Source organism: Podarcis liolepis, assembly GCF_965112155.1.
Source record: "Podarcis liolepis genome assembly, chromosome: 17".
In the NCBI taxonomy this organism is placed as follows: domain Eukaryota; kingdom Metazoa; phylum Chordata; class Lepidosauria; order Squamata; family Lacertidae; genus Podarcis; species Podarcis liolepis.
This window is the reverse complement of record NC_139571.1, coordinates 38,834,669-38,862,517: the sequence shown is the minus strand read 5'-3', so window position 1 is coordinate 38,862,517 and position 27,849 is coordinate 38,834,669. Positions and strand designations below refer to the sequence as shown.

At 45.0% G+C, this 27,849-nt stretch overlaps 1 protein-coding gene and 1 long non-coding RNA gene across 4 annotated transcripts in view; one reads left to right on the top strand and one right to left on the bottom strand.

The window, feature by feature from the left end:
* The window catches only part of LOC310696537, a 243,674-nt gene extending 224,062 nt beyond the window's left edge, over positions 1–19,612 (top strand). The window contains exon 2 of the long non-coding RNA XR_014520623.1: positions 19,524–19,612. This is a non-coding gene — a long non-coding RNA (uncharacterized lncRNA). The remainder of the gene's footprint in view (positions 1–19,523) is intronic.
* Positions 1,310–27,849, bottom strand: CLTA (clathrin light chain A). Of its 3 annotated transcripts, XM_083482016.1 has the most exons (7): positions 27,423–27,845; positions 15,133–15,170; positions 13,405–13,522; positions 9,371–9,482; positions 5,396–5,449; positions 2,958–2,993; positions 1,310–1,800 (listed from the first exon to the last, which is right to left on the bottom strand). In XM_083482016.1, exons 1-7 carry the CDS (start codon positions 27,631–27,633, stop codon positions 1,629–1,631), a joined length of 741 nt encoding a protein of 246 aa, XP_083338142.1. In that variant the 5' UTR covers positions 27,634–27,845; the 3' UTR covers positions 1,310–1,628. The 3 variants fall into 3 exon arrangements, with proteins under 3 accessions (XP_083338142.1, XP_083338143.1, XP_083338144.1); XM_083482017.1 differs by lacking the exon at positions 5,396–5,449; XM_083482018.1 differs by lacking the exons at positions 2,958–2,993; positions 5,396–5,449 and having other exon boundaries at positions 27,423–27,849.

Below are 27,849 nucleotides of genomic sequence, written 5' to 3'. Positions count from 1 at the left end.
AGAGTTGCAAGGGGGGGGGGGACCCAGCTTTTCTGGTTAAGGTGGGACAAGGGGGTGGATGACATTTTCCCTGGGAGACTGGCTGTTTAATAGGATGCTTGAGTTGGTCCTGCCTCTGGAGTCCAACAAAGGAATTAAAACAATCCACGTTGCCCTCAAAAGAATAGCAGTTACACCTTTTGGAGGTGGCTTTTAGGCAGAAAGCTAAACTATTGCCACATGCTAAGAACAGCATTGCCAAGTTCCAGCCATTTGTTTCTTTGACAGCAAATATAATTTCACCAGCTACATACAGGTTTTTCCTGTTGTATCACTCAAGAATGACTTCTGCCACTGAAGGAATTTTACCTGCTGCCATCTGGAAAAATTTAAAGTACCCTCAGGTTCTAGATTTGGAAACCCTTTTCGCACCAGAGACATCCCCCGTCCCCAAACCTACCTACAGGTTCCATTTGTTGGACCCAGTTTCTGTTAACCACTTCCAGTTTTTCTACCATTCCTCTAAACACACACCAGCCAAGAGCGGCAGCAGTTCAGAAAGAAAGCACAGCTCTACATTAAGCTAGCAGTTAGAGGAGGAGGGGGGGGGGAATGTATGAAACAACCCCCAAGCCATCTGCCTTAATACCTGGTGCTACAGCTTATTCCACTGAAGGCACAGCTGTAGGGGGTAAAGCCTCTTGTAAAAAAAAACACAGTGGAAGGAGCATTGGATGATAACTGTAAAAAGAGAACTCCATTTGATTTGCCTTTTACAGGACCATTAAGAACGTGATTGCTTCATAGAATAGAATCATAGAATCATAGAGTTGGAAGAGACCCCAAGGGCCATCGAGTCCAACCCCCTGCCAAGCAGGAAACACCATCAGAGCACTCCTGACATATGGTTGTCAAGCCTCTGCTTAAAGACCTCCAAAGTAGGAGACTCCACCACACTCCTTGGCAGCAAATTCCACTGTCGAACAGCTCTTACTGTCAGGAAGTTCTTCCTAATGTTTAGGTGGAATCTTCTTTCTTGTAGTTTGGATCCATTGCTCCGTGTCCGCTTCTCTGGAGCAGCAGAAAACAACCTTTCTCCCTCCTCTATGTGACATCCTTTTATATATTTGAACATGGCTATCATATCACCCCTTAACCCCAGCTCCCTTAGCCGTTCCTCATAAGGCATCGTTTCCAGGCCTTTGACCATTTTGGTTGCCCTACCTTCGAAACACATTCTTTAAAATTAGCAGCCATACAGGCCCGAGCCCAGCTACTGTGCAAGCTTTAACAAGAAAGTTGCCTTGACTTACTAAATCCCACACAAGAGTGCCGCTTAAACAGATCTTTAATTTTCAGTACAGCTGAAAGTGAAGTCTCTGCGCCAGAGAGCCCAAAGACTACAGTTCTTGACGTCTCTCCCCAGTAATGTACAACCAGGAGGACACGGATAAGGGGGAGAGGAGGAGAAAAAAAAACATGCAATCACAAAACAATGATCAAACTCTAAGTACGTCATGAGGTTTGGTCCCAAACAAAAAAAAAAACCCAAAAAACATTGAAACATAATTAATCCAATTACTGCAAACACAGCTTCTCTGAGTAAAGTTAAAGATATTGCATTTGTAGTGTGGCGTGCGCTTTCCCCTTCAGCGAACCAGCGGAGCCTGCTTGAGTGAAATCAGCACCGAGCGCATGCGGGACACATCCTTTGCCTGCTTACTTGACTTGGGGTTAAAGTCACAGAGCCGAGCCACACGTTCCCACTCGGTGCCTGGGGAAGATTCGTCAACATCGTTCACAAAGGCTTCTTCAGCTGCCCTAGAAGCAATGCAGTGCAATGTTTGATTTCATCCGTGGACATTCCCTGCCCCCAGGAGCCCCTTGCTTCCTGGAACCCATCCCTCGCGCCTACACACAATGGGCTTCAAGTCAACTGTAGCACCTTGAGGTCTTCCCCCACATCCTCCTCCCCAAAAAGTCCTGACAAGGGAGACTGGGTAGCGAGTCGGGCCCACAGGACTGGAGAAGCCAAGTAAAATTTTGGAATACAGGTGTTTAGTTTAAGCGAACAGTATAAACCCAGCCTTGAACTACAAGGTACCTTCATGATGCTGTTCAAGGGTACACCGGCTATGTATAGCAAGGGAGACTGGGACTGCCACAAAATCAAGGTGTGCAGTTTATGTAATCAGGGCCCAAAAGGGTGGACTTTACATGCAGAGGTCCCTATGCAAACATGACATTATCCAATGCACAGAATTCAGATTAACTGGTAGGGTCAGGCAAGATTCCAATCTCCTTATCATCCTCAAGTTTTGGATAGGGCACAGATTCTTCTTTGCGGGGAGGGCTCACCATCTCGGTTGAGTGTGCTATGAATTTGTACCAAAAACTGCCCTTAAAGTTTTCAAATGCCACCATTTCCAAGGCTCACAAAACCATCGTGTAAGAGAGTATATGACAGCATTTCCAATGCTATGGTGAAGCAGCAAAAGAGTCACAGGCCTCATGCTTGTAAGTGCTATGGACTTGATGGTATCGGTTGGAGCAGGGGAGATCAACAAAAGGTCAGCTCAGAGGATAACTTTGCCTATTCCTCCATACACACAGTTGTGCTCAGTGGACATCTCTGTAAGAATCTATGTTATCCTTCCAACACTGGTGCACTGCTAACCGTATTGCATGAACAAAATGATTCCCACCCCCAACGTCTAGTTAAAGCAAACAGTGATGCCCTGGATTTCACACATGGGCGGATGCCGTGAGCACCCTAATTATGGGAGAGGGAAGAGGATGACTTCATCTACTCCAACAAGCAGTACAGAAAAGAAGCAATGATGATGGATCCCATGAGGTTAAGCACAGTTCACAAGGATGATTGTATTTTACAAACACCACTGATGACGAGGGGGTCACTACAACACTGCTATTTCATGTGACAAGACACTTAAGGGGCAGTGAAGAATTTACTTAACTGTTCTAGGCTGTAGCAAGGATGGTTTATGTTTGTGCTTAAAGGTGAAGAGAAACAAAAAGGAGAGTTTAAGTCAGATATAGAAAATGAAAATGAGCATAATGCAGATGATAAGTAAAGCTGGCCAGGCATGCACCTCTTGCAGCACCGTCTACAGTCAGGAAAACATGCCACCCATGTTATCCTGCAGCAACGGCACTGCAGAATTTTCTCCCCCACTGGCTACGGGAAACAAGCCCTTCTGCATTAACAGAAAAGGGCACCTGTGAGTCCAGCATTTCACAAGTCCAACACTGTTCTAGGTAACTGTCAAACCAAATCTCCACCGGTAGGGGGGTGGGCTTTAAATACAAGACACGAAACAGAAACTTGCATGCAAGAACCATCTGCTTCTTCAGGTGCTGTCATGAATCTCTCCTGGTGGACCAGGCAGGCTGTGAAACAGGAAGGATCTGATGTATAAGGGGTTCCCAGTTTGATCTGCTATTTCCCAATGGGTCATTTGGGTGGGGCCATGTCAATCAAATAAAGCTTGCCCCACGAAGTGGGAGGCAGAGCAACTTCTGCCGCCTCCTGATCTTGTCACTCGGGTGACGGCTTTCAAAAACGAAACAAGCAACAAGGGCACTGTGTTGCTCTTGCTCCTTTTCATTGCTTGGAGCAGCCTTCCCTAATTTTGGGTCCCCGGATGTTGCAGGACAGCAACTCCTGTTATCCCCAGCCGTTGGCCGTGCTGACTGGGGATGACAGGTTTTGTAATCCATCAACGTATCAGGAGCCAAGGCTGGGGAAGGGTGGGCTTAGAAGCATTGCCACTATTTGGCAAGGCAACAGCTCAGCTTCCTATAACGATCCTGCTCCTCAGTCTTGACTAGCACTAACCAGCATAGGGACCATCACCTTCTCAGTATGTGCACTGCAGGGTGGAAGACTTCCTAATTCAGAGTACCAACCAACCAAGAAACATCACATGTGCAAGCACTCCTAGTACGGAAATGGTCATCCTGTAGATTTGAGGTTGGTGTAGAAGAATATCAGCCAAATGAATCTAATATTAGAGTAAAAAAAGTCTAACTTCCAGAAATAGAAAGATACTGGTTATTTCTTCTCTATATGCAGTGCAACAAATCTGACCTATTCATGTAGTATATAGCAGTCCTACCATACTTCATGCCAACTTAATTGGCATTTTAATCAATTAATTTGATAAAACACATCCAAGCCTTCTGCACTCCCTACTGACTCCTATCCTGTGTTTTATATACTACTTACTGCTCATCAAGCACAGCTTTTTAAAACTATTATAGCACAGATGCAGCTCTGAAGTTGGACATGCTCCTGGCACTCAACTTTATATGGCCAGATTTCTAAACTGCGCAATATGTGGCTGTTTAGCACCTAGCTGCTGGCACACAGAAATAACCAACCACTGGTTCTTCCAATCTTCAAATTTCCAAATACCTGTCAGCTTAATTTAGTTGGGGAAAATCTCAACTGCACTATGATATAGAGGCATTTCCTTTCCAACATACCTTTGACAGCTACCTTTCAGGCAGACCCGCTTCCTAAAAGACTTACAGAACTCAGCAGTGTGATTTAGAAGCAAGCAATGCTCAATCCTACCATTTTATTTCAGCCACAGCATGGATGGCCAACTCCCATATGGTAATAGAAACCATGCTGTTCTCTCATCAGCTGTCAGACTAGGCAGGGGCCGGCAAGGTTTACCTCGCCTGGGCTGGTTCACTGCCGTGGAGATCGCTCCATGGGTCGGATCGCGCATGGGGACTCGCCAAGCAGGCGGCTCGGTTCGGGGGTGGCTCATGGGCCGTTTAAACAACCCCTGTGGGCCGCTTGTGGCTCATGGGCCACAGGTTGCCGACCCCTGGACTAGGGGGTAAGTCTGTTTTGCAGTACAATCTACATCCTTTCATGGCTCATCATCTGTGCCACCCAGAAATTAAAGTCCTCAGCATTTTATTCAAAAGCCAAATGAGAAAAAGATTAGCTGTGGAACATCTCTCCTTCCAGCTTAGGAAGCCCTTCTTCCTTCTTTCAGTTTTACTTGTAAACTTTCATTATACTCTCGATTAAAAGTTGGTAGGACAGCCAAGGGTCCCATGAATTGCTTCATGGACCAGATGTGGCTGCAAAGAAGCCAGATGGCCATCGCTGAGCTTCAGTATTCCTTCCTACTTTATCACCACCACTAAATAGGCCTTTCCATCTTATGAATGAAAGCTCTACTCGCCCTGCCCCACATCCTCCCCACATCCTGGATCCTTGTGATTTGTTCTATTGCAGAACGTGCCTCTCTGCCCCAAGTTGTTTGTTCTCGGGACGCTTTGAGAACAGTAAGCCTCACAGCTCAGAAGTGCTAACTGAAGCTGATGGAGAATGGTTCAAACGAACGAACAAAACAGTAGTTAGGCAACATACACATAACCAATCATGTCAGCGAAGGGTTGTTTGAAGAAAGCTTCGTCTGCCACCCTAGGTGGCAAGGTGGTCCACAGAAGAGGCAAGCAGGCAGGAGAGAAAAAGAGAAGAATAAGCAGAAGGAAAAAACAGCTGTAGTCGTATTAGGCTTAGTATATTAAAACATGCAACAAGACCTTAGAAATATTAAGAAATTCCCAGGCAGGAAAAATATTAAGAAAATGGTTTAAGCATCGTTAAAAGGATGCTCTGGTGCAGAGCAGGTAGAAGGCTGGTTCCCGACACACCATAATTTTCATACGGAGAGTCGGACTCAACCACACCACCCCTCCCAGCCCAGGCCTTCCTTGTGGTTGTGTATTACAGGTGCACCAATGCAAACCAAGGCACTCTGCTTGTAACTACTGAAATAGATTTGTAAACTGTGACTCACAAGGGCCCTGGGCTTGCATTAGGCATTTGTGTTAGTGCTCTGGTTAAGGCCAAGGAAGGAAGAGAATTGCGCCAGAAAGCAAATGAGCACAAGTTCACAAGGCTGGCTCCCAATCTGCAGACCGTGGTTGGTACAGGTAAGAATTATGTCTGCACCAGCAAACTGCCCTGTGACATCTGTGCTCTCTGTCATGTCGTCCCCCATTTTAAACAGTTCACATATTTGTACGAGTTTCAAAACTGCAGCACTGCGAAACTTAGCTAAGTAAGAGACAAGTTCAGTTTTCTGTCTTAAGAGCCTAGCAATTAAGTGAAGAAATACTGTACTTTTCCATGTATAAGACTAGGTGTTTTTTTATACTAAAAATAATGATTTAAAAAGGGGGGTAGTCTTATACATGAGGGCAATCTCCTCCCCATTTTCTTAATTTTGAGTCCCCCAAAATAGGGGGCGTCTTATACAAGGGGGAATGTTATACATGGAAAAATATGGTAATCCTTAATGTCATGACCAATCCAAGGTAACTGAACGCTATAGGACTTTTTTGGGGGTGGGGTGGGGGGGATAATATTTTACTGATCTGTTAAGAAAAAGTGGGGGATAAATAAGAAGAAATGCAGCTATAGGACTTCTGAACTATCCTAAACAGGAATATATTAGTATTAATTTGAATTATTGGTCACCTGAAACAAAAATAGCGTACTGTGGATTTGGTAATATTTTTAACTTGTTGGTTTTATAGACCCAGCTGCCTTACTAGGTTATGAAAAAGCAGGGTTCAAAAACCTGTGCAACCACTGACTCATCTGCCACTAGTAAATAGGACTAGGATGCCCTGGGTTCAAATCCACATTTTGGCCACAAAGCTCCATCTACAGCCTTGGATAAATGGCCACATTTTAGCCTAAAACACATCAGAGGTTGTTGGCAAAACAGAAAAGGTGACTTCAGGCACCCCACCCTGAACATTTTTGAGGAATGACAGAATTTTGCTTTCCCCCTTTGGCTGCTTGTAGTTTTCAACAAGAAGGAAGCAGGTCTCTTCTAGATATGAGAGTTGGTTCTTAAGATAAAAGACAGTTACCTGTTTATAGAAAGTCATGGGCAGGGGGAATGAAAGGCAAAAAGGACAGAACAAATGATCAGCTAAGTGCAATAAGCAGACAAAGACCAGGCTACCTCCCTGCTAATTTATACCATCATCATCAGATTTTGTCCTACAAAATCTCCTCCTCTAAGATACTCCCGCCCACAATATCTTGAGTCAATACACCGTAAGCAGAGAGCAAAGTACACTTAAGCTCAATTAAATGAGTGGCCTGCTTACTGCTTCTCAGGGAGTCCTACAACAGAGTATTTATTTCGTTAGTTGATTTATAAAGGAGGCCTTCAGCAACAAACATGCAAAAAAGGCTCTCAGGGTAAGACACACTGAATACAACTATGCATTCGTGTTCTGCTGAAGTCTCACTGGTTCCGCCAATTTCCATCGGCTGAGGACACCCAGTGGATTTTGCCTGAGTCCTAGTGAATCATTGCTGCCATTATTATGCGTACGGCTTGAGAAGAAAGCCCAGACAATGCCAAGTGTTTTAAATTAATACTGGCATAAAACTGGCAACGCAATCCGGCTCTACACTGGCTTCCCCAGGACTAATCACCATTAGAGTTCTAACTCCTCTTTTGAGACATGCTCAAAGATTTGGCTACACCCTGCAATTTTTTTCTTTTACTCATTCTCTTTGAAAAAGACTTTTGCCCTGAAGAATCACAACTACTACAGAAATAAGCCCCTTTAATAAAAAGAGGATTACTACACAGCATGGGAGGCTGTTGAGCAGCTTGTGTGGCCTAGTTTCATGATCGTGTTGAATTGCACGATAAGGCCTGTTCACCTTGCTGGCATGAGAAACTACAAGTATTCTGAATTCAGCATGTCGCCTTTTCCTTTTCCAGACTTGCCATGAGCAGAGTTAGGTTGTTGGTTTTTTTAAGGACACATGGGAAAGAACCATGTAGCTCTTAGAACAGGGGTCTGCAACCCGCGGCTCCGGAGCCGCATGTGGCTCTTTTACATCTTTGCTGCGGCTCCGGGGCGGATACTAGCGAGGGGAGGAGGCGCATTGTGCGCCCCGACACTCCTCACTGTGGCGGGCACTGTACTGGCTGTGACGTCGCATGGGGGCGGTGCGTGCGTTAGTCACGCACCGTCCCAACGTCACCTTCCCACCCGCTGTCAGATCGCAGCTCCGGAGATATATTTGTTTTAAATGTCGCAATGGTTTTGTGGCTCCCAGTTTTTTCCCCCTTCGGAAACGGATCCAAGTGGCTCTTTTTGTCTTAAAGGTTGCAGACCCCTGTCTTAGAAGGACTGCTCAGCATCATAATACAGGGGTAGCTTGGTTCTCAAATGCCCAAAACCCGGAAGTAATTGTTCTGGTTTTGGAACATTTTTTGGAAGCCAAATGTCCGATGCTGCTGTTGGCTATTGTTTCCGGGGTGCCTGCATCAATCAGAAGCTGTGCCTTGGTTTTTGAACATTTTGGAAGTCAAACGACGTCCGCAACGGTTTAAGTTTGGCGCTTATTGTTTTTGGTATTTATTTTTTGTTTTTGTTTTTGAGGCTTTTTCAGTTAATTTGTTTTTGTGACTGTGTGGAACCCATTTCAGCTACTAATTGATTGATTGTGTGACTGCAGAAATGGATAAAAGGCCCTCATCCAAACAATGACTATCATCAGTGCAGGTAAGTTTTTTAAAAATTTTAATCATCTACAATACTGTCTTATTTATTTTATAGTGTAGTACATTGAATATTGCTTTCATTTTATGGATCTATGGTCTTGTTAGATAGTAAAATTCATGTTCAATTGCCGTTTTAGGGGTTGTTTTTAAAAATCTGGAATGGATTAATCCATTCTGCATTACTTTCTATGGGAAAGCGTGCCTTGGTTTTGGAACGCTTTGGTTTTGGAAAGGACTTCCAGAACGGATTAAGGTACCACTGTACTTCTTTTGCCTTCCCCATTATTGTACAAGGAATATGCCATTCTTAACTTGCATGTTACAGGGTTCTGCCTATACAAATAGCAGCATGTCGTAACCAAGGTCTGATCTTCGGGAGCAGTACCCACAGGACTCTGGCAACAGTCGGGCTTATCATAAGGGATCCGGTGCAGGCACAATGGCAGCTCCCTGCAAATCACAACAAACCTAACCTTGGGAATAACCGCTTCCTTGCCATTTCTGTCCAAGGAAGGGGATTCCCTCCACAGGCCTCACCCATCATTTAGTGTAATAACCGTACCAAAGTAAAAAATGGCAAGCAATGGAAGGGAGTGGCAGAGGAATTCACACAAGAGAAGGGAGGACATAGGGGTGGGTATTCTGGAGGCTGGCTTCCCACTTACTATTTATGGTTTGCAGGGGGCCAACACCATGCTGGCACTGGGCCATACACCAGAGAATGCCATCTGGGCCGCAGCTGATCCACAGCCACCTCTCAGTCCCCTCCACAAAAAAAGCTGGCAAACCCTCCTTACCTATTGTTCACTTTCGTTTTCTGTAGCTGCTCGTCTTGTCTCGCATACCATTCCTCCAACTCCTTGATCGCCTTCTCTTTCCACTCTGCTTCTTGCTTTCGAGAGTTTGCATCTTTTAAAACAGAGGCAGACGAGAATGAATGGACATTTGCTCTCAGAGCTAAATATAGCTAAGATTCTGAACTATAAGTAGGCAAAGGCTTTGGGAGGCAGGGAGCTGCTGGAGGGAGAAGAGTCACCACACTAGCAGAAACCACTCAGCTTGATATCCGAAATGCTCCCAGTGTTGACAGTAACAGTGTTGGATTAAAGGGCTGTTGGAGCAGGGACAGAGGGGTTCAGTGCTTTGAATCCACAGCTAAGCATTAGCTTCAGGTATACAAGCTCAACCGGTAGCACAAGTTTGTCTGTTCTATCTCCATTTCCCAAACAATCCATGTAATTTTGCAAATGTTCACCAGACTGACCAACACCCACAGCAGTTCTTAACCACTTAACTCTGCTCTCATTTGTTCTTTCTTTTTAAAAAAATGAGAAGTCCCTCGCCCCTTGGGTTGCAAGAGTTGCTTCAATGTATGGGCAGACAGAGGATCAGTTGACTAAGATTGCCAGGAGTCATGTAAGGAAGGGGGAACTGAGGCTTCCCCTAGAGGTTGGTAGACTCCCAACTTCCACGGTCAACAGTTATGGATGGTGTTGGAGTCTAGCATCATCTAGAGCAGGGGTAGGCAACCTAAGGCCCGGATGCTGCCCAATCGCCTTCTCAATCCGGCCGGCGGACGGCCCTGGAATCAGCGTGTTTTTACAAGAGCAGAACGTGTCCTTTTATTTAAAATGCATCTCTGGGTTATTTGTGGGGCCTGCCTGGTGTTTTTACATGAGTAGAATGTGTGCTTTTATTTAAAATGCATTATTTGTTGGGGATAGGAATTCATTCATTATTATTTTTTCAAAATATAGTCCGGCCCCCACAAAGTCTGAGGGACAGTGGACCGGCCCACGGCTGAAAAAGGTTGCTGACCCCTGATCTAGAGGGCTGCTGGTCACCCAGCCCAGATTAGGAGTTCAGGATACTAAAGCTGGCATTGCCAATGCAACCCCTCCCTCATAACTGGCAGAGGGAGAAATATACAAGATAGGGGTAACTATATAACATATACATTAATTTCCAGGAGTTTGAGTTACTACAGGCAAGAAATTTGATTGTGTACTCTGTGCTTACCCATAGGAAGCTATACATAAGGCAATAAGGAATCAGGCTTCTCTCCTGTGTTGAAGAAGGGCACTAATTCTTAAAACGGGCCATTACGGCAAAAGGGAGCTACAGAAGGGAAAGGCAACGGAGAGTCTGACGATGAGCAACAGTCTCCAGGATCTTTCTCATCTAGTCCCTAGTGCAGGGCCCAGTGCTGAGGCTGTTCAGACATGGTCTCCTATATCACTTCCGGGTTGACGCGATCTGGAAATGGCGGATTCCCTCCGAGCTCCGGAGGGAATCGGCTCCACCAAGGACGGGTCTTTGCCGCGCCGGCGACGCGGGGACCCTTAAAAACCGCAGGCGCGGAAGCCTGCGGACTGAAGACTCGGCGGGTGCCTTAAGCGCCCCCCCTGATTCGCAAAGAGCCTTTTTAAAGGCTGCGGAGGGGATACGGGGGTGGCGTGGCACTGAGAGTCGATCGCTACCTCGGTGGAGCGAAGCCGCGAGCCATGACCGGAGAGCGCTGACTTCCTTCCTTGAAAATTTGGACTGAAAGAATCACCCGTGAGTAAGACGGATTGGGACTTTATAAAAATTTTACCTTCAATTGGAGACGACCGGGGGGTGTGCTAAAAGGAAGTCCGCACCCCCCCCCTTGCAGACCATCTAAGCCAGTGTTTCCCAAACGTTTTTGGGCAACGGCACACCTGTTTACCGGGAAAAAATCTCGCGGCACACCACCATTAAAGCCCCGCCCCGTGACGTCAGCGCGCAGCGTCACGCCGGGAGGGACGCACAAAAGTTAAAGTTTTTTCCCTTCCCCTTGCCGGGGTGGGAGGAGGCAGCAGAGCGAGGGATTGAGGGACGGCGGCAGCGGCTGTTGTGGTGGTGGCGGCGATAGCGGGCGGAGGAGGAGCCGTCGCCGGGAGTTGCTGCTGCTGCTGCTGCTGCCCGGACATGCCGGCCTCCTCCTCCTCCGCTGTCTCGCGCGCCTCCCTTTTGCGCGCGCTGCCCCGCCGCTCGGCACCAGCACCGCGGAGCCGCCCCCGGCTCGACGCGGATCCTCGCCGCCGCCGCCTCTCGCCGCCCGACTCGCCCGCCTCCCTCCCACGGCACACCAGCCGGTGTCTCACGGCACACTAGTGTGCCGCGGAACACCGGTTGGGAAACACTGATCTAAGCAACGACACAAGAGATAAGCTGGAGAGCCTACCCTTGGCGGGGTGAGTTAAAAAGGACACTAACTTTCAAGATTTTACTAAAGGAAATTTTGTGCAGGAGAGTGGAGTTTTGGAAACCTTCCTTTTGTTTTAAACAACCCCCCCTCCCGGGCTCGGGAACGTCCTGCCTCTGTGCCTGCGTTAGAGCTGCGGAGTTTGACAGCTGTCAAAGCTGCCAAACGGGCGGTTTAAAGTGAGAAATTGCCATTTAAGATTCCTATGGACTAAGACGAGTTATAATTGAGCTGAAACTGTTGGAAACAAAGTAATAATAATCAGTTAAAGGATTGTTGGTGAAAAGGCAAATAAGTAACAAGATTCCCCCTAGGGGGAACTCTGTGAAACTACAATGGATACAATGGCTGTGGAAGGAAAGTTACTAGTGGAAATCGAAAGGATGTTTCAATTGGTGGGAATCTTACAGGAGCAGAGCTTGGCCATGAACAAACAACTTGAGACTATGACCTTGGGAACAGGCAACTCTGCTCTTTGTATTGAGGACCTTAATGAGAAAGAATCCACAGCTGATTGGGAAACAATATCTACAGAGCTGGAAGAGACTAAACAACAAGAAAAAGAAGAAGTAATCCTGGGAAGCAACAACCAAAAGTTGACATCTGTGGAATACAAGCAAGGAGACGCTGGGAACATATACACCACAAGTCTGCGAGAGATACAGAAGAAGAAGGAGGAGGCCCCAAGACAAAATGGAGTACAGGAATTTAAAATAAAGAAATATGATTGGGGCCTCCGTTTGGACTTAGACTTGGAAGAGATAGACTTTGTGGAAATACTTCAGCAGCTACCTTTGAATCTTCTTGTCGGAAGAGGACATACTTTGATGGTGAAAGAACTTTTCCCAGATCTGACGACTGCTATAAAGGACTACCAACAGGACAGGCGGAGAGGAACGGAAATAGATTTGAAAGCCTCGGACGTGAGGAACCCAGGCTGAAAACTTCGAATTTGGATTTTTATTGGGAAGGGACAAAAACCGGGGATGGGAGGGAGGGAAGAAGAGACTCTTAAAAACTCTCAAGACTTTTAGGTTTGGTTAAGATGACTCTTAATTAAGATAAAATGAAAATCGATGGAAGAGAACTTAAGTCCAACTTATGAAAATTAATTTTTATTATAAAAAAGGAAATAAGATGAATAAGATTGTTAAGAGGAGAAATATCAACTTGCTGACATAATCTTGAAACTGGGATGCATGAGGGGGGGTGGGGGGAAGTCAGGGAACAAGGTTATGAAATGGGGATTTGCTGATTTTATACATGTTTTTGTCTTTTGTTTTTTCTTTGTGTATGTTTTGTCTTTATAAAAGCAGAAAACCAAATAAAAATTTATAAAAAAAAAAAAGACATGGTCTCCTATGCAAATTGCAAGCAGAGGGCAACAGAACTGCAACAGAAACGCTAATAGATTTCTCCTCTTATGTGCAAAAACGAGGGAGGTGCATTTAAGGAGATCCCAACCAATTCTGCTATTCACACTGGGATGGAGGTCAAACCGGCCCTTGACTGCATCTCAGAACAAGGGATGGAGGCACCGTCACTGCTCTTTAGGTCTTGTCAGAAGCTAGGGTAGAAGTGCGCATGTTCCTTGGCCCTTACCAAGTACTTCTAGACGCTCCAACTGCTCTTCTCTCCATTTGCGGATGCTCTCTGGTTCTGTCTGCAAACGATCGGCTTGCGAAATAGCCGCATAGCAGTCCGTCGGACCGTTGCTCTCCTTGAACCACACAAAAAAGATCAGTCATTTTATAATAGCCATTGGATAAAAATGAGGTTCCTTAAAGTAGTGCTACTTTTGTAGTAAAAAAAAAAACTTTAAAAATTAGCAGGATCCAAGGGTGAAGAGATTTAGAGGACCGGTCAAGTTTGAGCAAAATGACTAGTGCAGGGAGACTGTCATAAGACATTAGCTTCAAATGAAGGGGGCGGGGAATGTTTTAAACAAGGGCAGAAAGCAGGGTTTCTGGCTGGTCTTTAAGAAAAAGAGCTACCTGCTCAACTGCTAATCCAGATTACCTACCCACCTATATGAAATAGTAAACCTACATTGCCTCCACTCCTAATTAACAGATTAGAAGCAACTCTTGTGTCAGCAACCATCACAATACTAGCTTGTAGGAGGTACCTGGACTGCACCCCTGCAACAATTAATGTGTAGGGAGTAGGAAGAGAAAGAAGCACCCAAGGAACATGTCAAACTGACATATTGATGAGTCTTTTTTCTCCCACCCATCCCACAACACTGGTTACCCATCACCTGTTTTACAGAAAGCCAGTGGAATTCAGAAGACTGTTGTTTTATAGTAGGGTTTCCGAAACTTGGGTCTTCAGCTGTTTTTGGACTACAGTTCCCATCATCCCTGATCCCTGATCTTGCTACCTAGGGATGATAGCTGTAGTCCAAAAAACAGCTGGAGACCCAAGTTTTGGAAACTGCGTTTTATAGAATGCACCAAGACAAGACAAATTATCTAACAATTCTCTCCAAAATACAAAGTGATGGAAGAAAAGAAGCAGCTGATACAATAAATCCCCAGTTCATGTTGGATTTTCCCTAGTATCATTACGTTTGATGTCACTGATCTTTAACAACAACCCATATTAGTTAGGCTGCACAGCTTTCCAAAATCCAAACTTTTAGAGGGGTACATCTGCTGCTTTAAAAGGACAAATTCAGACAGATGTATGACACCCTTGCTGCCGAAACACCAACATACTTTAATAGTTGGTGTGCCAGACTAGCAGGTGGCAAACCCGGGTTCAAATCTCCATTCAGCCATGGGGCTCACTGGGGCAAACCTGGGCCTCTCGCAGCCTACCTCAATGGGTTGGTGTGAGGATATAATAGGGAGGGGGAGAACCACATATGCCACCCATAGTTTCTTGGTGGAAAGGTGGGGTACAAATGTAGCCCACCTTTCCACCTGTGCTTTAAGGCACCTCTGCTTCTTCTCCTTCCGTGTAGACAGAGGCAAAAGATGACCTCTTCCCATGAGGACAGTAATGGAAACCTTTAGAGCTCTTCCTTTCATCCACCTCAGTTGCTCATTCTTGGGTGTGTGGGCTGTGGAGAGGCAGATGAGGACTGACAGTGCTTTTAACCCACAAAACCCTTTGCCTGGCCCTTCCACCCTTGTTCAGTTAAAGAATGGGCTTGTTGACCTTTGCCAACTCTGGCATGCAGGAGGCAAACACCATTACAGCAATTGAGCGCAAATCTGCTGACAGTCTGGATGGGAGCAAAAGCCAGAGGAATAATAAAACTCTTTATCGGGAGAGTCATCCAACAACTAGAGTTGCTTTAAAGCTCATTTCACTTCCATTTACCTGGTAGACATCACCGTTCGTCACCCCGTCAATTGAATCTGCAGAAGAAGAAGAATTTATCTGTGTTAGCTTTCTTTTCTTTTTACAAGAAAGTGTTTTTACAGACAATAACCGCAGTTCAAAGAGTATGTAAGGAGGGAAAAGACTGGAGGGTTTTTACATAGCTGCGAGGACACAGGCTTCAGGCACTCTCTCAACAGGGAATTGGAAAAGGATGGTGTAGATTGGAGGCAAACAAGAGGCAGAAAAAACCTGTTCCGAGGCTCATCCAGAACACACTTGGCGATCTTGGGGAACCCGTTACTTTTCAACCTCACCCCCAATACCCTGCCCTTGCTGCAATATAATCTTGATCTCTACAAAGTTATTTTAAAAAGCATCCGACCTTCCTGCAGCCAATCGGAACTCACGGAAGCATTCGGCTTCCGAAAAACGTCCGAAAACCGGAACAATCACTTCCGGTTTTCAATTGTTCGGGAGCCAAAAGGTTTGAGTTTAAAGGCATTCAGCTTCCAAGGGATCAACTAAGTGTAGATTCATTTGCAAGACCTATTTCCACACACTAAGAACAAAGGAGACAGAAGCTATCAAGAACTGCCAGAAAGAACAAACAGCTGCTTCCCATGGTCAGTTTTTGTTTTAACAAATCCAAAACCATCTTATCTTTGGGGAAACACTATCAGAACAGGAAGGTTGAAGTCAATACAGCCCACAAAACATCCTGAGACGGCAAAGATAGCACATATACTTCTCCTAACCTTGCTCCCTCTTCTCTTTCCTTTTTCTCATTTGGAGCATATGCAGCGCTTGTCTAAACCATCATAGCAACATTTGCTTTTTTGAGATGGGTTCAAACTGAGCGATGCTAACAAGACCACAGGTCCGTCCTGTGAAGATACAGACTCAATACTGACGCCACCATCCTGGCTTTTAAGAGACCTAAATGCATTTAGCCTGAAGGTTTTAAAAAGGAATTTCCAATACAAAAGCAGGTACAATTTTCATAATTGTTAAGAGCAAAAGAAGCGACTTACAAGGAGTTCCAGGTTCAAATCTTCTTACCCCAGCAATGAACGCAAGGGATTTACACAAAGCCACTACATTTCAGTCTCACCACAACCAATCGGCAATACGAGAACAGTGCTAATCTACTTTTTGTGCAGGTTCAAAGGTTAGAGAGATATGTGAATTGATGCAACTCTCTGCACAGCGTGACCGCCGCATCCAGCAGAAATGGCCCCACACAATCTGGCTTGAAAAAAGCATCCTGAAATAGGAATCTCTTTCCAAGCCTTAATGTGGCAGGTTAAGAGTAAGAAAATGAATGGGTGAATGGATGTGTTTTGGTGGCCCCCACAACAAACAAGTGTGGCCTTTGAACTAAAATGGTTCCCCAACCCTAGTCTAGAACCTCACTTTAAAATGTCTTTATTTATTGCTTATGACTACTTCTGGCATTTTTTTAATTGAGCAAATCTTTTCATCTTGTAAGCCATCTTGACCATGGTTTAACTATGGAAATGAATAAACTAACATGATGATGAAGTTGATGCAGTTGTACCTTGGCTCCCGAACACCTTGGGAGTAGAATGTTTTGGCTCCCGATCGAAAACCGGAAGTGACTGTTCCAGTTTGCAAACTATTTTTGGAAGCCAAATGTCTGGCGGGGCTTCTGCGGCTTCCAATTGGCTGCAGGAGCCTCCTGGAGCCAATCAGAAGCTGCGCTTTGATTTCCAAATGTTTTGGAAGTTGAATGGACTTCCAAAACGGATTCCGTTTGACTTCCAAGGTACGAGTACTGTACTTCAAAAACAGCTGTAAGACCAAAATGTATGAAGCCCAGTAGAGATCCTAAGCTGCACAAGCCTTGCCAAAGTAGGAACTATTTAGCACTTTTTGTCCTAAAATGCACTTCATACTACTCAGATGACAGCAATGGCTGTGTGGTGCTCAGGGAATAGCATTGGAAGGCAAAAAAGAACAAATGGTGATATTGGAAACTGCTACATTTAATTACAAGGAAATTCAGATGGAAGAGATCAGAGGAAGTCAAGTAATATGTTTATGAAGATGGATTTTAATTAACTAATTAAGTTTTAGTGTATGTAGTATTATATGGGATGTGGAAAGTATTTTATGCTCTTTATTTTCTCTTCTTTTTTTTCTTCTCTTTTCCCCTTTAGTATTGTCTATTTTTTTTTAATAATGCTTTTGTATGAAAATTAATAAACATTATTGGGAAGAGAGAGAAAAAAGAACATGTTTAAGATACACTAGAGCTTCTGGCATTCTCATAGTGACCCTCCATTTGTGCCAGCCTACGCCAAACTGCCCAGCCACTGCTTTATGTGGATCTTGGGGCTAAAAGATTGCCAACCCTTGTGGCAAAACATCAAGAATGGGGAACATGAAAATATATGCGACATGTGGCTCTATATCAGTGACCTCATCTTTCCGCTAGAACAATGTTCCGAGCAAAGTACAGTGGTGCCTCGAAAGACGAAATTAATCCGTTCCGCGAGTCTCTTCGTCTTGCGGTTTTTTCATCTTGCGAAGCACGGCTATTAGCGGCTTAGCGGCTATTAACGGCTTAGCGGCTTTAAGAAAAAGGAAACAAACTCGCAAGAACTCGCAAGACGTTTCGTCTTGCGAAGCAAGCCCATAGGGAAATTCGTCTTGCGGAACGACTCAAAAAACGGAAAACTCTTTCGTCTTGCGCATTTTTCTTCTTGCGAGGCATTCGTCTTATGAGGTACCACTGTAATCCAACGCAGCAATTCAGAGGCCTGAAGAGAGGCAAACAAAAGCAAACTCACTAGTCCACCCTATTAATCCACAATGTGCACAAGCCTTAAAGCTGCACGCTAAAGACAGTTTGAGTAATTTAACCAGAGTTTCTGAGAAACTGGTTTGAGGAATGGAGCAAACCAGGACTAGAAAGCAACTGCTTTGTCCTCACACTGGTAACACTCTTTCCCAGTTCATATATAATAGGATACTATGGTAAACAAATTGAAGCCCAATTGTGTAGTATTGGCTAGAAGTTTAAGGGAGTCTCAAGTCTCAAAAATGCAAAAAGTCATCTTCTGCTAATAACAGATTCTGTCCTCAACTGCTAAATATGGTGTTCTCTCAAAGGCACATAAAAGGCAAAAGCAGTTTATGTTGGTCTAGCTTCAATAGACTCTAGTAAAACGTGCAAAATTTATTTAAAGACTCTTTACATCTGCTTCTTGCATAACCAGGAATATGCATAAGGCACAGGACAGATCCAGGTAACAGCCAGGCTTTATATTTTCAAAAATGGGGGCCAGGCATGGTTTCTTCATCCCACACAGTCTACTCTGATAAATAAGTGAAGTAGGTAAAGGGACCCCTGACCATTAGGTCCAGTCGTGGCCGACTCTGGGGTTGTGGCGCTCATCTTGCTTTATTGGCCAAGGGAGCCAGCGTACAGCTTCCGGGTCATGTGGCCAGCATGACTAAGCCGCTTCTGGCGAATCAGAGCAACGCACGGAAACGCCGTTTACTTTCCCGCCGGAGCGGTACCTATTTATCTACTTGCACTTTGACGTGCTTTCAAACTGCTAGGTTGGCAGGAGCAGGGACCGAGCAACGGGAGCTCACCCCGTCACGGGGATTCAAACTGCCGACCTTCTGATCGGCAAGTCCTAGGCTCTGTGGTTTAACCTACAGCGCCACTCGCGTTCCTAATTACTTATTTGGTTACTTCTAAAATCTAATGCTGCACAGAATGGCATTTGATCCAGTGGAGGGATGTCAGGGACCATGCTGAGGAGGAATAGTGGGAGCCTCCCCCTCCCCGATCCTGAATCTTCCCAGGAGCAGGATGATAGTATAGATTTGGAACAGTGGTTTGCAGAGGGACACAGTTCAGAAGGGAGAAGCTGGGAAGTACTGGATGGGGAATAGCTAGGAGGAGAAGCACTGGGGGAGAGAGAGTTAACAGATTCACTTTCTCTGGAAAGCATTCATCCACTCAGCTCAAGGTCAAAAAGAGCAGATAAGTGAAGTACTAGTGTGCCAATAAGTATATTCTTAGAATAAAAATAAAGTTCCGAAGTGGGAACATAATGGGGGCCCACACTGGGAAGATGCGGAGCAGAGCTCTGGCACTCACCTGCATTGCAATCCAGTCATGTGAGAGCATGAACCTCTTCTCCACAATGCAACCAAAGTAATATATTATGCAGCAGCTCCATGGAGACTCAATTTCCATTATCCTTTATTGCCCCTTTATTTCAGAAGAATAACTGTACATGTGGATTTCCATGTAAAAGACTATAATACATTACTTTAGGTCAGGGGTCAGCAAACTTTTTCCAGCAGAGATCTGGTCCACTGTCCCTCAGACCTTGTTGGGGGGCCAGACTATATTTGGGGGGAAGGAATGAATTCCTATGCCCCACAAATACCTCAGAGATGCCTTTTAAATAAAAGCACACATTCTACTCATGTATGCTGATTCCCAGACTGTCCACAGGCCAGATTTAGAAGGCGATTGGGTCCCCGGGCCTTAGTTTGCCTACCCATGCTTTAGGTGTACAGAGGAGAAGGGTGCATGTCCACCTTTCCATCTCCCAAGAACTACTGCCCAGGTAAGTATTTCAACCAGGCCTATGTGGTGATGTAGTCATATTGACAGCTACAGGAATCTGTCAATGGCTGTTCTATGATTCTATATGGTGTTTCCTGCTTGGCAGGGGGTTGGACTCGATGGCCCTTGTGGTCTCTTCCAACTCTATGATTCTATGATTCTATGATAAAACATTTGAATATTTGCTTTTAGAAGTGCTTATCTATATTGAATATCCAGAAATGAGAATGACAGTAGTAATACAAACTGTGTTTTAAGATCCCTGGGAAATTCAGTTTTAGAAAATCAGAAGAAATGTTATTTTCTCTCCATCACCTATCACTGCAGGATATCCACATTGTTCTTTTTAGATATGAGAAATGCTGCTAAGCTACTGAGTCATCAGCTCTCTTACAGAATACTCCAGGGCATCTTTTCATAGACACCCACTCGTAAAACAGTCATTCTTACTATGTAATTTTACTCACACTGTAGTTTCAATAAAGCACCTAAGATGCCACAACTACCGCTGGGATACCGTATTTCATTCCAAATCAGAGTCGAGCTTGGCACAAGCCACACATTTCAATAGCAACAAATTGAATAAGATGGTCTGGAAGGTTACGAGTTATAAAAAGTAAATCCACAAAATCCCCAGCTGCTCTCCCTGCTTAAGTGCTTAAAATTAACAAGGGTGCAAAAAAGCAGTTCGTCCCCATGTAGCTAGTTAATTTCGCTCTGCATTAAGAAAGAAATTGGACAGCCTTTGCCAACGTATTTCTATTTACCAGTGTATCACAAATGAAAGTAAAAATTCACTGGTGGGGTACACAATTTTTAGGCATCTCGGTAGCCAATCAGGTTACTACTTACCTCTCACCTCAACAGAAGAGGGGATGGATCCTGGCAAATGCCATGTATGCAATGGGAGAGGGTACTGTTAGTGTTTTAACTAGTTTCATTGCTTCTCTTTCCCTATTTATATCAACCTGCAGAAAGGCAACTTCTACATGCAAAAATAAGCAAAGCCTTTCAGAATTCTAAGATAAAAAGAGTTCATTAGCACCTCTTAAGCAAGTCTAGTTGGTTATCTTTCCTCAAAAGCTTAGTGGAATGCAAGTCCCACTGTGCTTGCATAAAATGGCAACTTTGTTATTAACACATGCCCTATTTCTATCCATCAACTATTGTAAGTTGATGAAAGAGCCTGTCCAGATTTAAAGTGAATCCTATTTCTGAAGGTTTGGCCCAGTACACCTGAAACAAGAATTAAGTCCAAGTCAAACTTCCTATCAGCATATTAGTCATGTACTTGGTCACAAAAAGCACACATTTCATGAAAATGTTTTCCCATTATAGTGCAAAAGATTGTTTTTCTATACTACCATTTCCTGTTTTTTAAACAGTGTGTGGGTCATTTCGCCAAAGACAATAGTGCTAGTAAGCGTCTTTCTCTGAAGTGCTAACAGTAAATAAACTATTGAGATTGGGGCACTTAATTTCGATCCCACCTTTCCATTTTCAAAAGCAGAACCCAAGCGACCAGCAGTTTAAATTAAGAGCAAGTCAAGCCACTTTTAACACCACATCCAAATGCCTGAAGAAACCAGAAAGTCTTCAGGAGACACCAGGGAAAACAGTCCTGGTAAATATCCTTAGAGCAGGTTTCACAACCCTAGTGAAACAATGGGAAATGCCCTTTTTCATATGCCCGCCAAACATACCAGATCATACAGAAGGGCCTCCCTTTCTGATCCTAAGACACAGGAAGGACCATATAGGATGCAGCAATTGCTTCAATATCTCAGTCGTGACCCATTTAGGGCTTTAAAAAACAACAGCCAGTGCTATAACCTCCAATAAAGTAAGCCAGTAGCTATTCAAACATTTACCTTCAGGAAACCATTTCTGGGTTGATGAAACTTGTGCGCATCTGCCAAACTACACCAGCATGCTACAGATGCTTCTGGGGCATGTTCTAGAGATACCCATGGCTCACATGTGGCACTAACTAGGTCTGTTAAGTGTAAATTGCTGCCCTGCAAAATACTGGAGCTGGGTCAGCCTAAATGCCTATCTAGTCCAGTGGCCATGTTGAGTGTCCAACCACATACCCATGGAAGAGTGATTTAGAACATGGTCAATGCTCTCTCGTAGTGGTACCCATTCGTCATCTTCTCCAGTGGCGCATGGGCAAGTGATCTGCTAAATACTGATCTCACTAATGAGCTTGTCTTTTCCTGATTACAATTTGAAAACCACAGGGGCGGGAGAAGAAGAATCCATCTCTCAAACGTCTTTTCTTTCTTAGCTGGCAGCAGTTATGGAATTCTCCAATCAACTGTTTCAACCTAATGATGCAGAGGTTTTTGCTTTTAGAAAAAGTGAAGCAGCAGAGAACTGCCACTTCTTAAAAACCAGATGTTTCGTTTGGCTGCATTTCACCTTACCATTTGCTTTCCCAATTCCTAGCGCCAAATGTGCTTCAGTCCCAGAGGAAGCCAACACCTTTCTGCACTGATGGAAGATAAGTCAACCAGTTGATTTAATAACGCCAAGCATCCAGAATCTAGAAAATGTATGGCATGGCATGCAACATATCCATGTGCTTAAAACCTGGAATGCCCTCAATTATATATAAAGGAGAGTAGGAGGAGAAACATTTTAAGACAAGACAAAGGCTGGGGAAGTCTAATTGCCTCCAAACCAATGTCTTACTTCCCCCAAATCTGCCTGCAACATCACGTTCCTTCAGCTGCACTAGATATACCAGAGATGAGCTCACTGGGGAGAAATATAGCTGGGTAAGGCTGCAGAGTCAGCGTTATTTATGCCCAATACTTATGTTTGGTGCTGGGCTATTGCTGTCAGTTTAACCACACTCCAAGGAACTAGTACTGGGCAGCTTATCTTTATCTTAAGACATTTTAATACTTTCATTTACTGCTGCAATGAACCTGCATCTAGGTATTCTTTTTTTAAAAAGAGCTAAGAGATGCCTAGAATACAAGAGACTTGTTTCAAGAGTACACTGAGATGACACTGGTATGGATCTAACCAGTTGGCAATGTCAGTAGTGAGAATCAGCCGTTTGCTTCATGTCTCTGAAATACTTTCTGAAGAATTAGTCCATATCCAGCAGTCTCTCTCTTTTTTTTAAGTTTCAAAGGAAACCCAGTACTTTTAGTTTTAGAAATACAGTACTACTCAGTTCACTGGGCTCCACCACGTTACCCAAATCATTCTAGCACTCGACAAGTTCATTTATTGCTGATAATAATAATAATAATAATAATAATAATAATAATAATAATAATAATTTATTTGTACCCTACCCATCTGGCTGGGTTTCCCCAGCCACTCTGGGCAGCTTCCACAAAGACAAAAAATACACTAAGATGTCACACGTTAAAAAATCCCTGAACAGGGCTGCCTTAAGATGTCTTCTGAATGTCAGGTAGTTGTTTATCTCTGACATATGATGGGAGGGCGCTCCACAGGGCAGGCGCCACTACCGAGAAGGCCCTCTGCCTGGTTCCCTGTAGCTTTGCTTCTTGCAATGAGGGAACCACCAGAAGGCCTTCGGCGCTGGACCTCAGCGTCCGGGCAGAACGATGGGGGTGGAGACGCTCCTTCAGTTATACTGGGCCGAGGCTATAATGATCCTGATGGGTCCTGGTGATATAAGGACGCTGAAGCCCCTGAAGAACTAGCTCAATCCATAGTTAATCCTGCCTCTCAGTGAGAATAATCAGCCAAAACTGCAGATAGCAGAAGACACCAATGTTGTGGGCATGACAGCTCTCACAGGAAAGGAAAAATTGCTACTGGGCAGATCTAGGCTGAGTTATGCTTCAGAGGGAAGTGATCACGTGTTATCATTGCTGCGAGTACAACGCAACCAATGTTCTGTGCTAGTCTAAATTACATTTGACAGCTTTGCAGTTGTGTGTTAAGTCGTTTGCTGTAATCTCTTGTGTTGCTGCAAATTATTTCACCTCCAGTTTTTATAAAATCAATTTATACCACCTTTCAGAACTCAGAAGAGCCTCCAAGTCCACAAAACATATAATGTTTTATATGTTCATATAAAAAGGAATTTCTCCCTAAGGCACTACTTAACCCACATTTCCAATTCCCTTTTGTTTTTGCTGCTATAATTACTGTTGTTCCTTTTTTTGATCACTGCTTTGTTATTTAATTGCTTTCTGGAGTTTTGTTAATGATAATTTCTCATTATTACCGTCTTATATGCTGCTGATCTGTATGCTTTATAATTATGTCTATAATTTATATTTTGTTCTTTATTATTTTCTTCCCCCAGTAGAGTCCACTGTGATATATATAAAACAGATGAACAAAATTCCATAAAATAGCGTGTGCATTCTCTCTCTCCCTCTCTTGTCTGGCCATTTTAATGCTGTAAAAACAACAACACCTTGAGGGTTTCTTGAAAATATGCAGGGTCTAAGTTTTAAAATAAATAAATAAAATATTGGAGCTGTGTTAACTGACTTATGTCACGTGATCAAAAAACTCAACAGGAAACCACAGAACAGATCAAGTTATTGCTTTAGTATGACCGAGAGAATATCTATCAACAGAGGATAAGACGGAATTGAAGAGATTTACTATAATGAAACCTGCAGAAACTGAGTGACAAAAATAAGAGAGTCATGTTTTTAAGAACCTGGGTGGGTGGGGTTAAGCTTTGGGAGGTTACAACTGCAACCCTGAGCAACACTAGCACAGCAGGTGATTGGCAGAGTATGAGACTCCATCTCAAGGTTGTGGTTTGAGCCCCACCGGGGGTTGGACTAGACCAGGGGTCTGCAACCTTTAAGACAAAAAGAGCCACTTGGACCCGTTTCCGAAGAAAAAAACAGCTGGGAGCCGCAAAACCATTGCAACATTTAAAGCATGCACGCCGCTGCCCTCCGATCTGACAGTGGGCGGGAAGGTGACGTTGGGACGGTGCGTGACTAACGCACGCACTGCCCCCATGCTACGTCACAGCCAGTACAGCGCCCGCCACAGTGGGGAGTGTCGGGGCGCACAATGCGCCTCCTCCCCTCGCTAGTATCCGTCCCGGAGCCGCGGCAAAGGTGTAAAAGAGCCACATGCGGCTCCGGAGCCGCGGGTTGCAGACCCCTGGACTAGATGATCCTCAGGGTACCATAAAACTCTACAAGTCTATAATTCTACGTGACTAAGAGTTTGGCTTGAGCTTTTCCAGCTAATGGCCTCATCTCCCCCATTAGCCTGCTATACAGCCCTAAGTGAGATTTGACACTGCAATTCACAATCACCAGAATGTGCCTCAGCAAAAGTAGCCTCTGTTGTAAAAGGTTTACTGAGAGTATTTTGCGTATTTAAGATGCACTATACTGTATAAGCCAGCATTTTTGGTGAAATTATTTAAAAAGAGTCGCCATGTTCTGAGAGCGTGTGTCTTCTGAGAAGATAAAATGAAATAAACACAGGGATGGGCATCTCCATCAAGCCCTACCTATAAGCAACCCAAAGCCTCCTGGCTTGCCAAATGCTGGGAAGCCATAATATTGGGTGTGGATCCAAAAAAGTGATTTATTTTTTTTAACTGGAGGACTTCATTTCCTAAATAAATGTGGGAAGGGAAGGTAGCTGCCCACTAATGAAAATGATGGGGGAGGAGAGTGAAAAAAATTAGAAGCACAATTCTAACAACGTCTACTCAGAAGTAAGTCCTATTGGATTCCATGGGGCCTGCTCCCAGCTAATTGGGATCGGGATCTAAACTAAAGAGTAGCAATCAGAGAAGTGAGAATAAGAGACCAGTAGCCCTGCCCCTTTGCATCACCAACTCTCCTTGACTCTTGAATAACCACCACTGCCCTCCCCCCCATTTAAATGCATCAAGCACCAAATTTGGGGGCTGGGGGTCATTGTTTAAAAGGCTACTCTTGCTTTTACTAACACCAGAGGCGCAAGGAGAGTGAAGCAGCTTGGATTTTCTGCCTGAAACAAGAGGAGCTCCTTAGGACCTCTCTGTGTCGGTTCACACGTGCAATCGTCCAAGTGTAATAAGTAGCAGCTTGTATGTACTGAGAAGCTTAATGGCGTTTCCCTCTCACTTAGGGTGGAATAGTTAAGAAATATACCCAGCTGAATCCAAAAACTTACAAGGACAGAATAGAATTGATCCTTAAGATGTGTGTAGAGGTTGCCTCAGAAGCAGTAAATCTGAACTGCAGAATTCTGGGTGTGGGTAAGTTTTTAATAAACGTGTTATCTTTTTTATTTCACTAAAGGAGAACATTAAATCAAAGCGCTATACATTTCAAAGATAATTACCGTAATTTTCGCTCTATAAGACGCACCAGACCACAAGACGCACCTAGTTTTTGGAGGAGGAAAACAAGAAAAAAAAATATTCTGAATCTCAGAAGCCAGAACAGAAAGAGGGATCGCTGCGCAGTGAAAGCAGCAATCTCTTACTGTTCTGGCTTCTGGGATAGCTGCGCAGCCTGCATTCGCTCCATAAGATGCACACATATTTCCCCTTACTTTTTAGGAGGGGAAAAGTGAGTCTTATAGAGCAAAAAATATGGTATTTTATTTATTGACTTAGAACATTTTGTTGAACAAAGTCCCCTGGATGGGTCACACAATGCTGGATCTGCTGTACAATTTAAACTGATTTACTACAGAAAACAGTTAAAGGCAGATCATGTCGGTTCACACATGCAATCGGCCAAGTGTAATAAGTAGCAGCTTGTATGTACTGTGATTCTCGTGTTCCAGAAGTGGGGCCGAAAGCGGGCTATGCAAACGGATGAGATCCAGTCACTTGACTGGTCGCATTTCCCTCCAGAGGACCTCAAGGCAGCGCATATGGTTCTGCCCATCCTCATCTCATCCCCACAGCAACCCTGCGAGGTAGACTAGGCTGAGAGGCATTGACTGACCTCCGTCGCGAGGTCACGCCATGAGTGGGGGATTTGAACACAGGTCTCGCCCAGGTAAGACTCTCTAATCCAGGGGTCAGCAAACCTTTTCAGCAGGGGGCCGGTCCACTGTCCCTCAGACCTTGTGGGGGGCCGGACTAGATTTTGAAAAAATAATAATAAACAAATTCCTATGCCCCACAAATAACCCAGAGGTGCATTTTAAATAAAAGGACACATTCTACTCATGTAAAAACATGCTGATTCCCGGACCGTCCACGGGCCGGATTTAGAAGGCGATTGGGCCAGATCCGGCCCCCGGGCCTTAGGTTGCCTACCCCTGCTCTTAAGAATATTAGGGGGGCGGGCGGGCAGGGGAAGGACTAGACCATGTGAGAAATGAACATAACATTTTAGCTGCAGTTCCTTCATTTTCCGCTTTGTAGTCTTATAAAAAAGTGTGCCTAGACATTCCATTGTTGCGCCCATAACCTACGTTTAAGGTGCCATTTAGCTCCTAAGCTTTCATATCTCGGTTTCGAACACTGTTTAGCATGCTCTAACCACTACACCTCACTACCTTCTACTCCGCCCCGTCTCCGAACAAGCGCCACATGAACGCGCTACCCCATAGTTGCCACCCCCCCTCCAATACTGCAAGAGTTCTAAGCCGTGGCGGAGGGACTATACCCGCGTCAGCCCGTTCACACGTGCCAGCCATCACGTGAACGCAGCTTTCCGCGCGCCCCCCCCCCCCGCCGGCTTACCCGCGGACAGCCCCTCCTGCATCCCCGCCGGCACCTCGCCGTTCTCCAGGATGCTGTAGCCCTCGTCGTTCTCGATGCCCGCGATCTCGTTCTCCTGCTGGGCCAGGAAGGCGGCGGCCGGGTCCTCATCGCCGCCGCCGCCGCCGCCGCCGCCCAGCGCTCCGTTTCCCGCCGCCGGCTGAGGGGAGCTGAAGAGATCGAACTCGGCCATGGTGGGCGCAAGAGGAGGGAGGGGCGGGGCAGGAAGGAAGGAGCCAACGGAAGCAAACGGGCCGCGCGGGAGCGGGAAGCCGAAGAGCGCCCAAGGAAAGACCGTTTAACGGACTCGGCTACTACTTCCGGCCTCCGCGAACCTGCCAACTCCAGCGCTGCCGCCTCCCCGCTCCTTTTAGACGGAAAGCTCCCCAGAGCGACGGCGCCGCGCCAC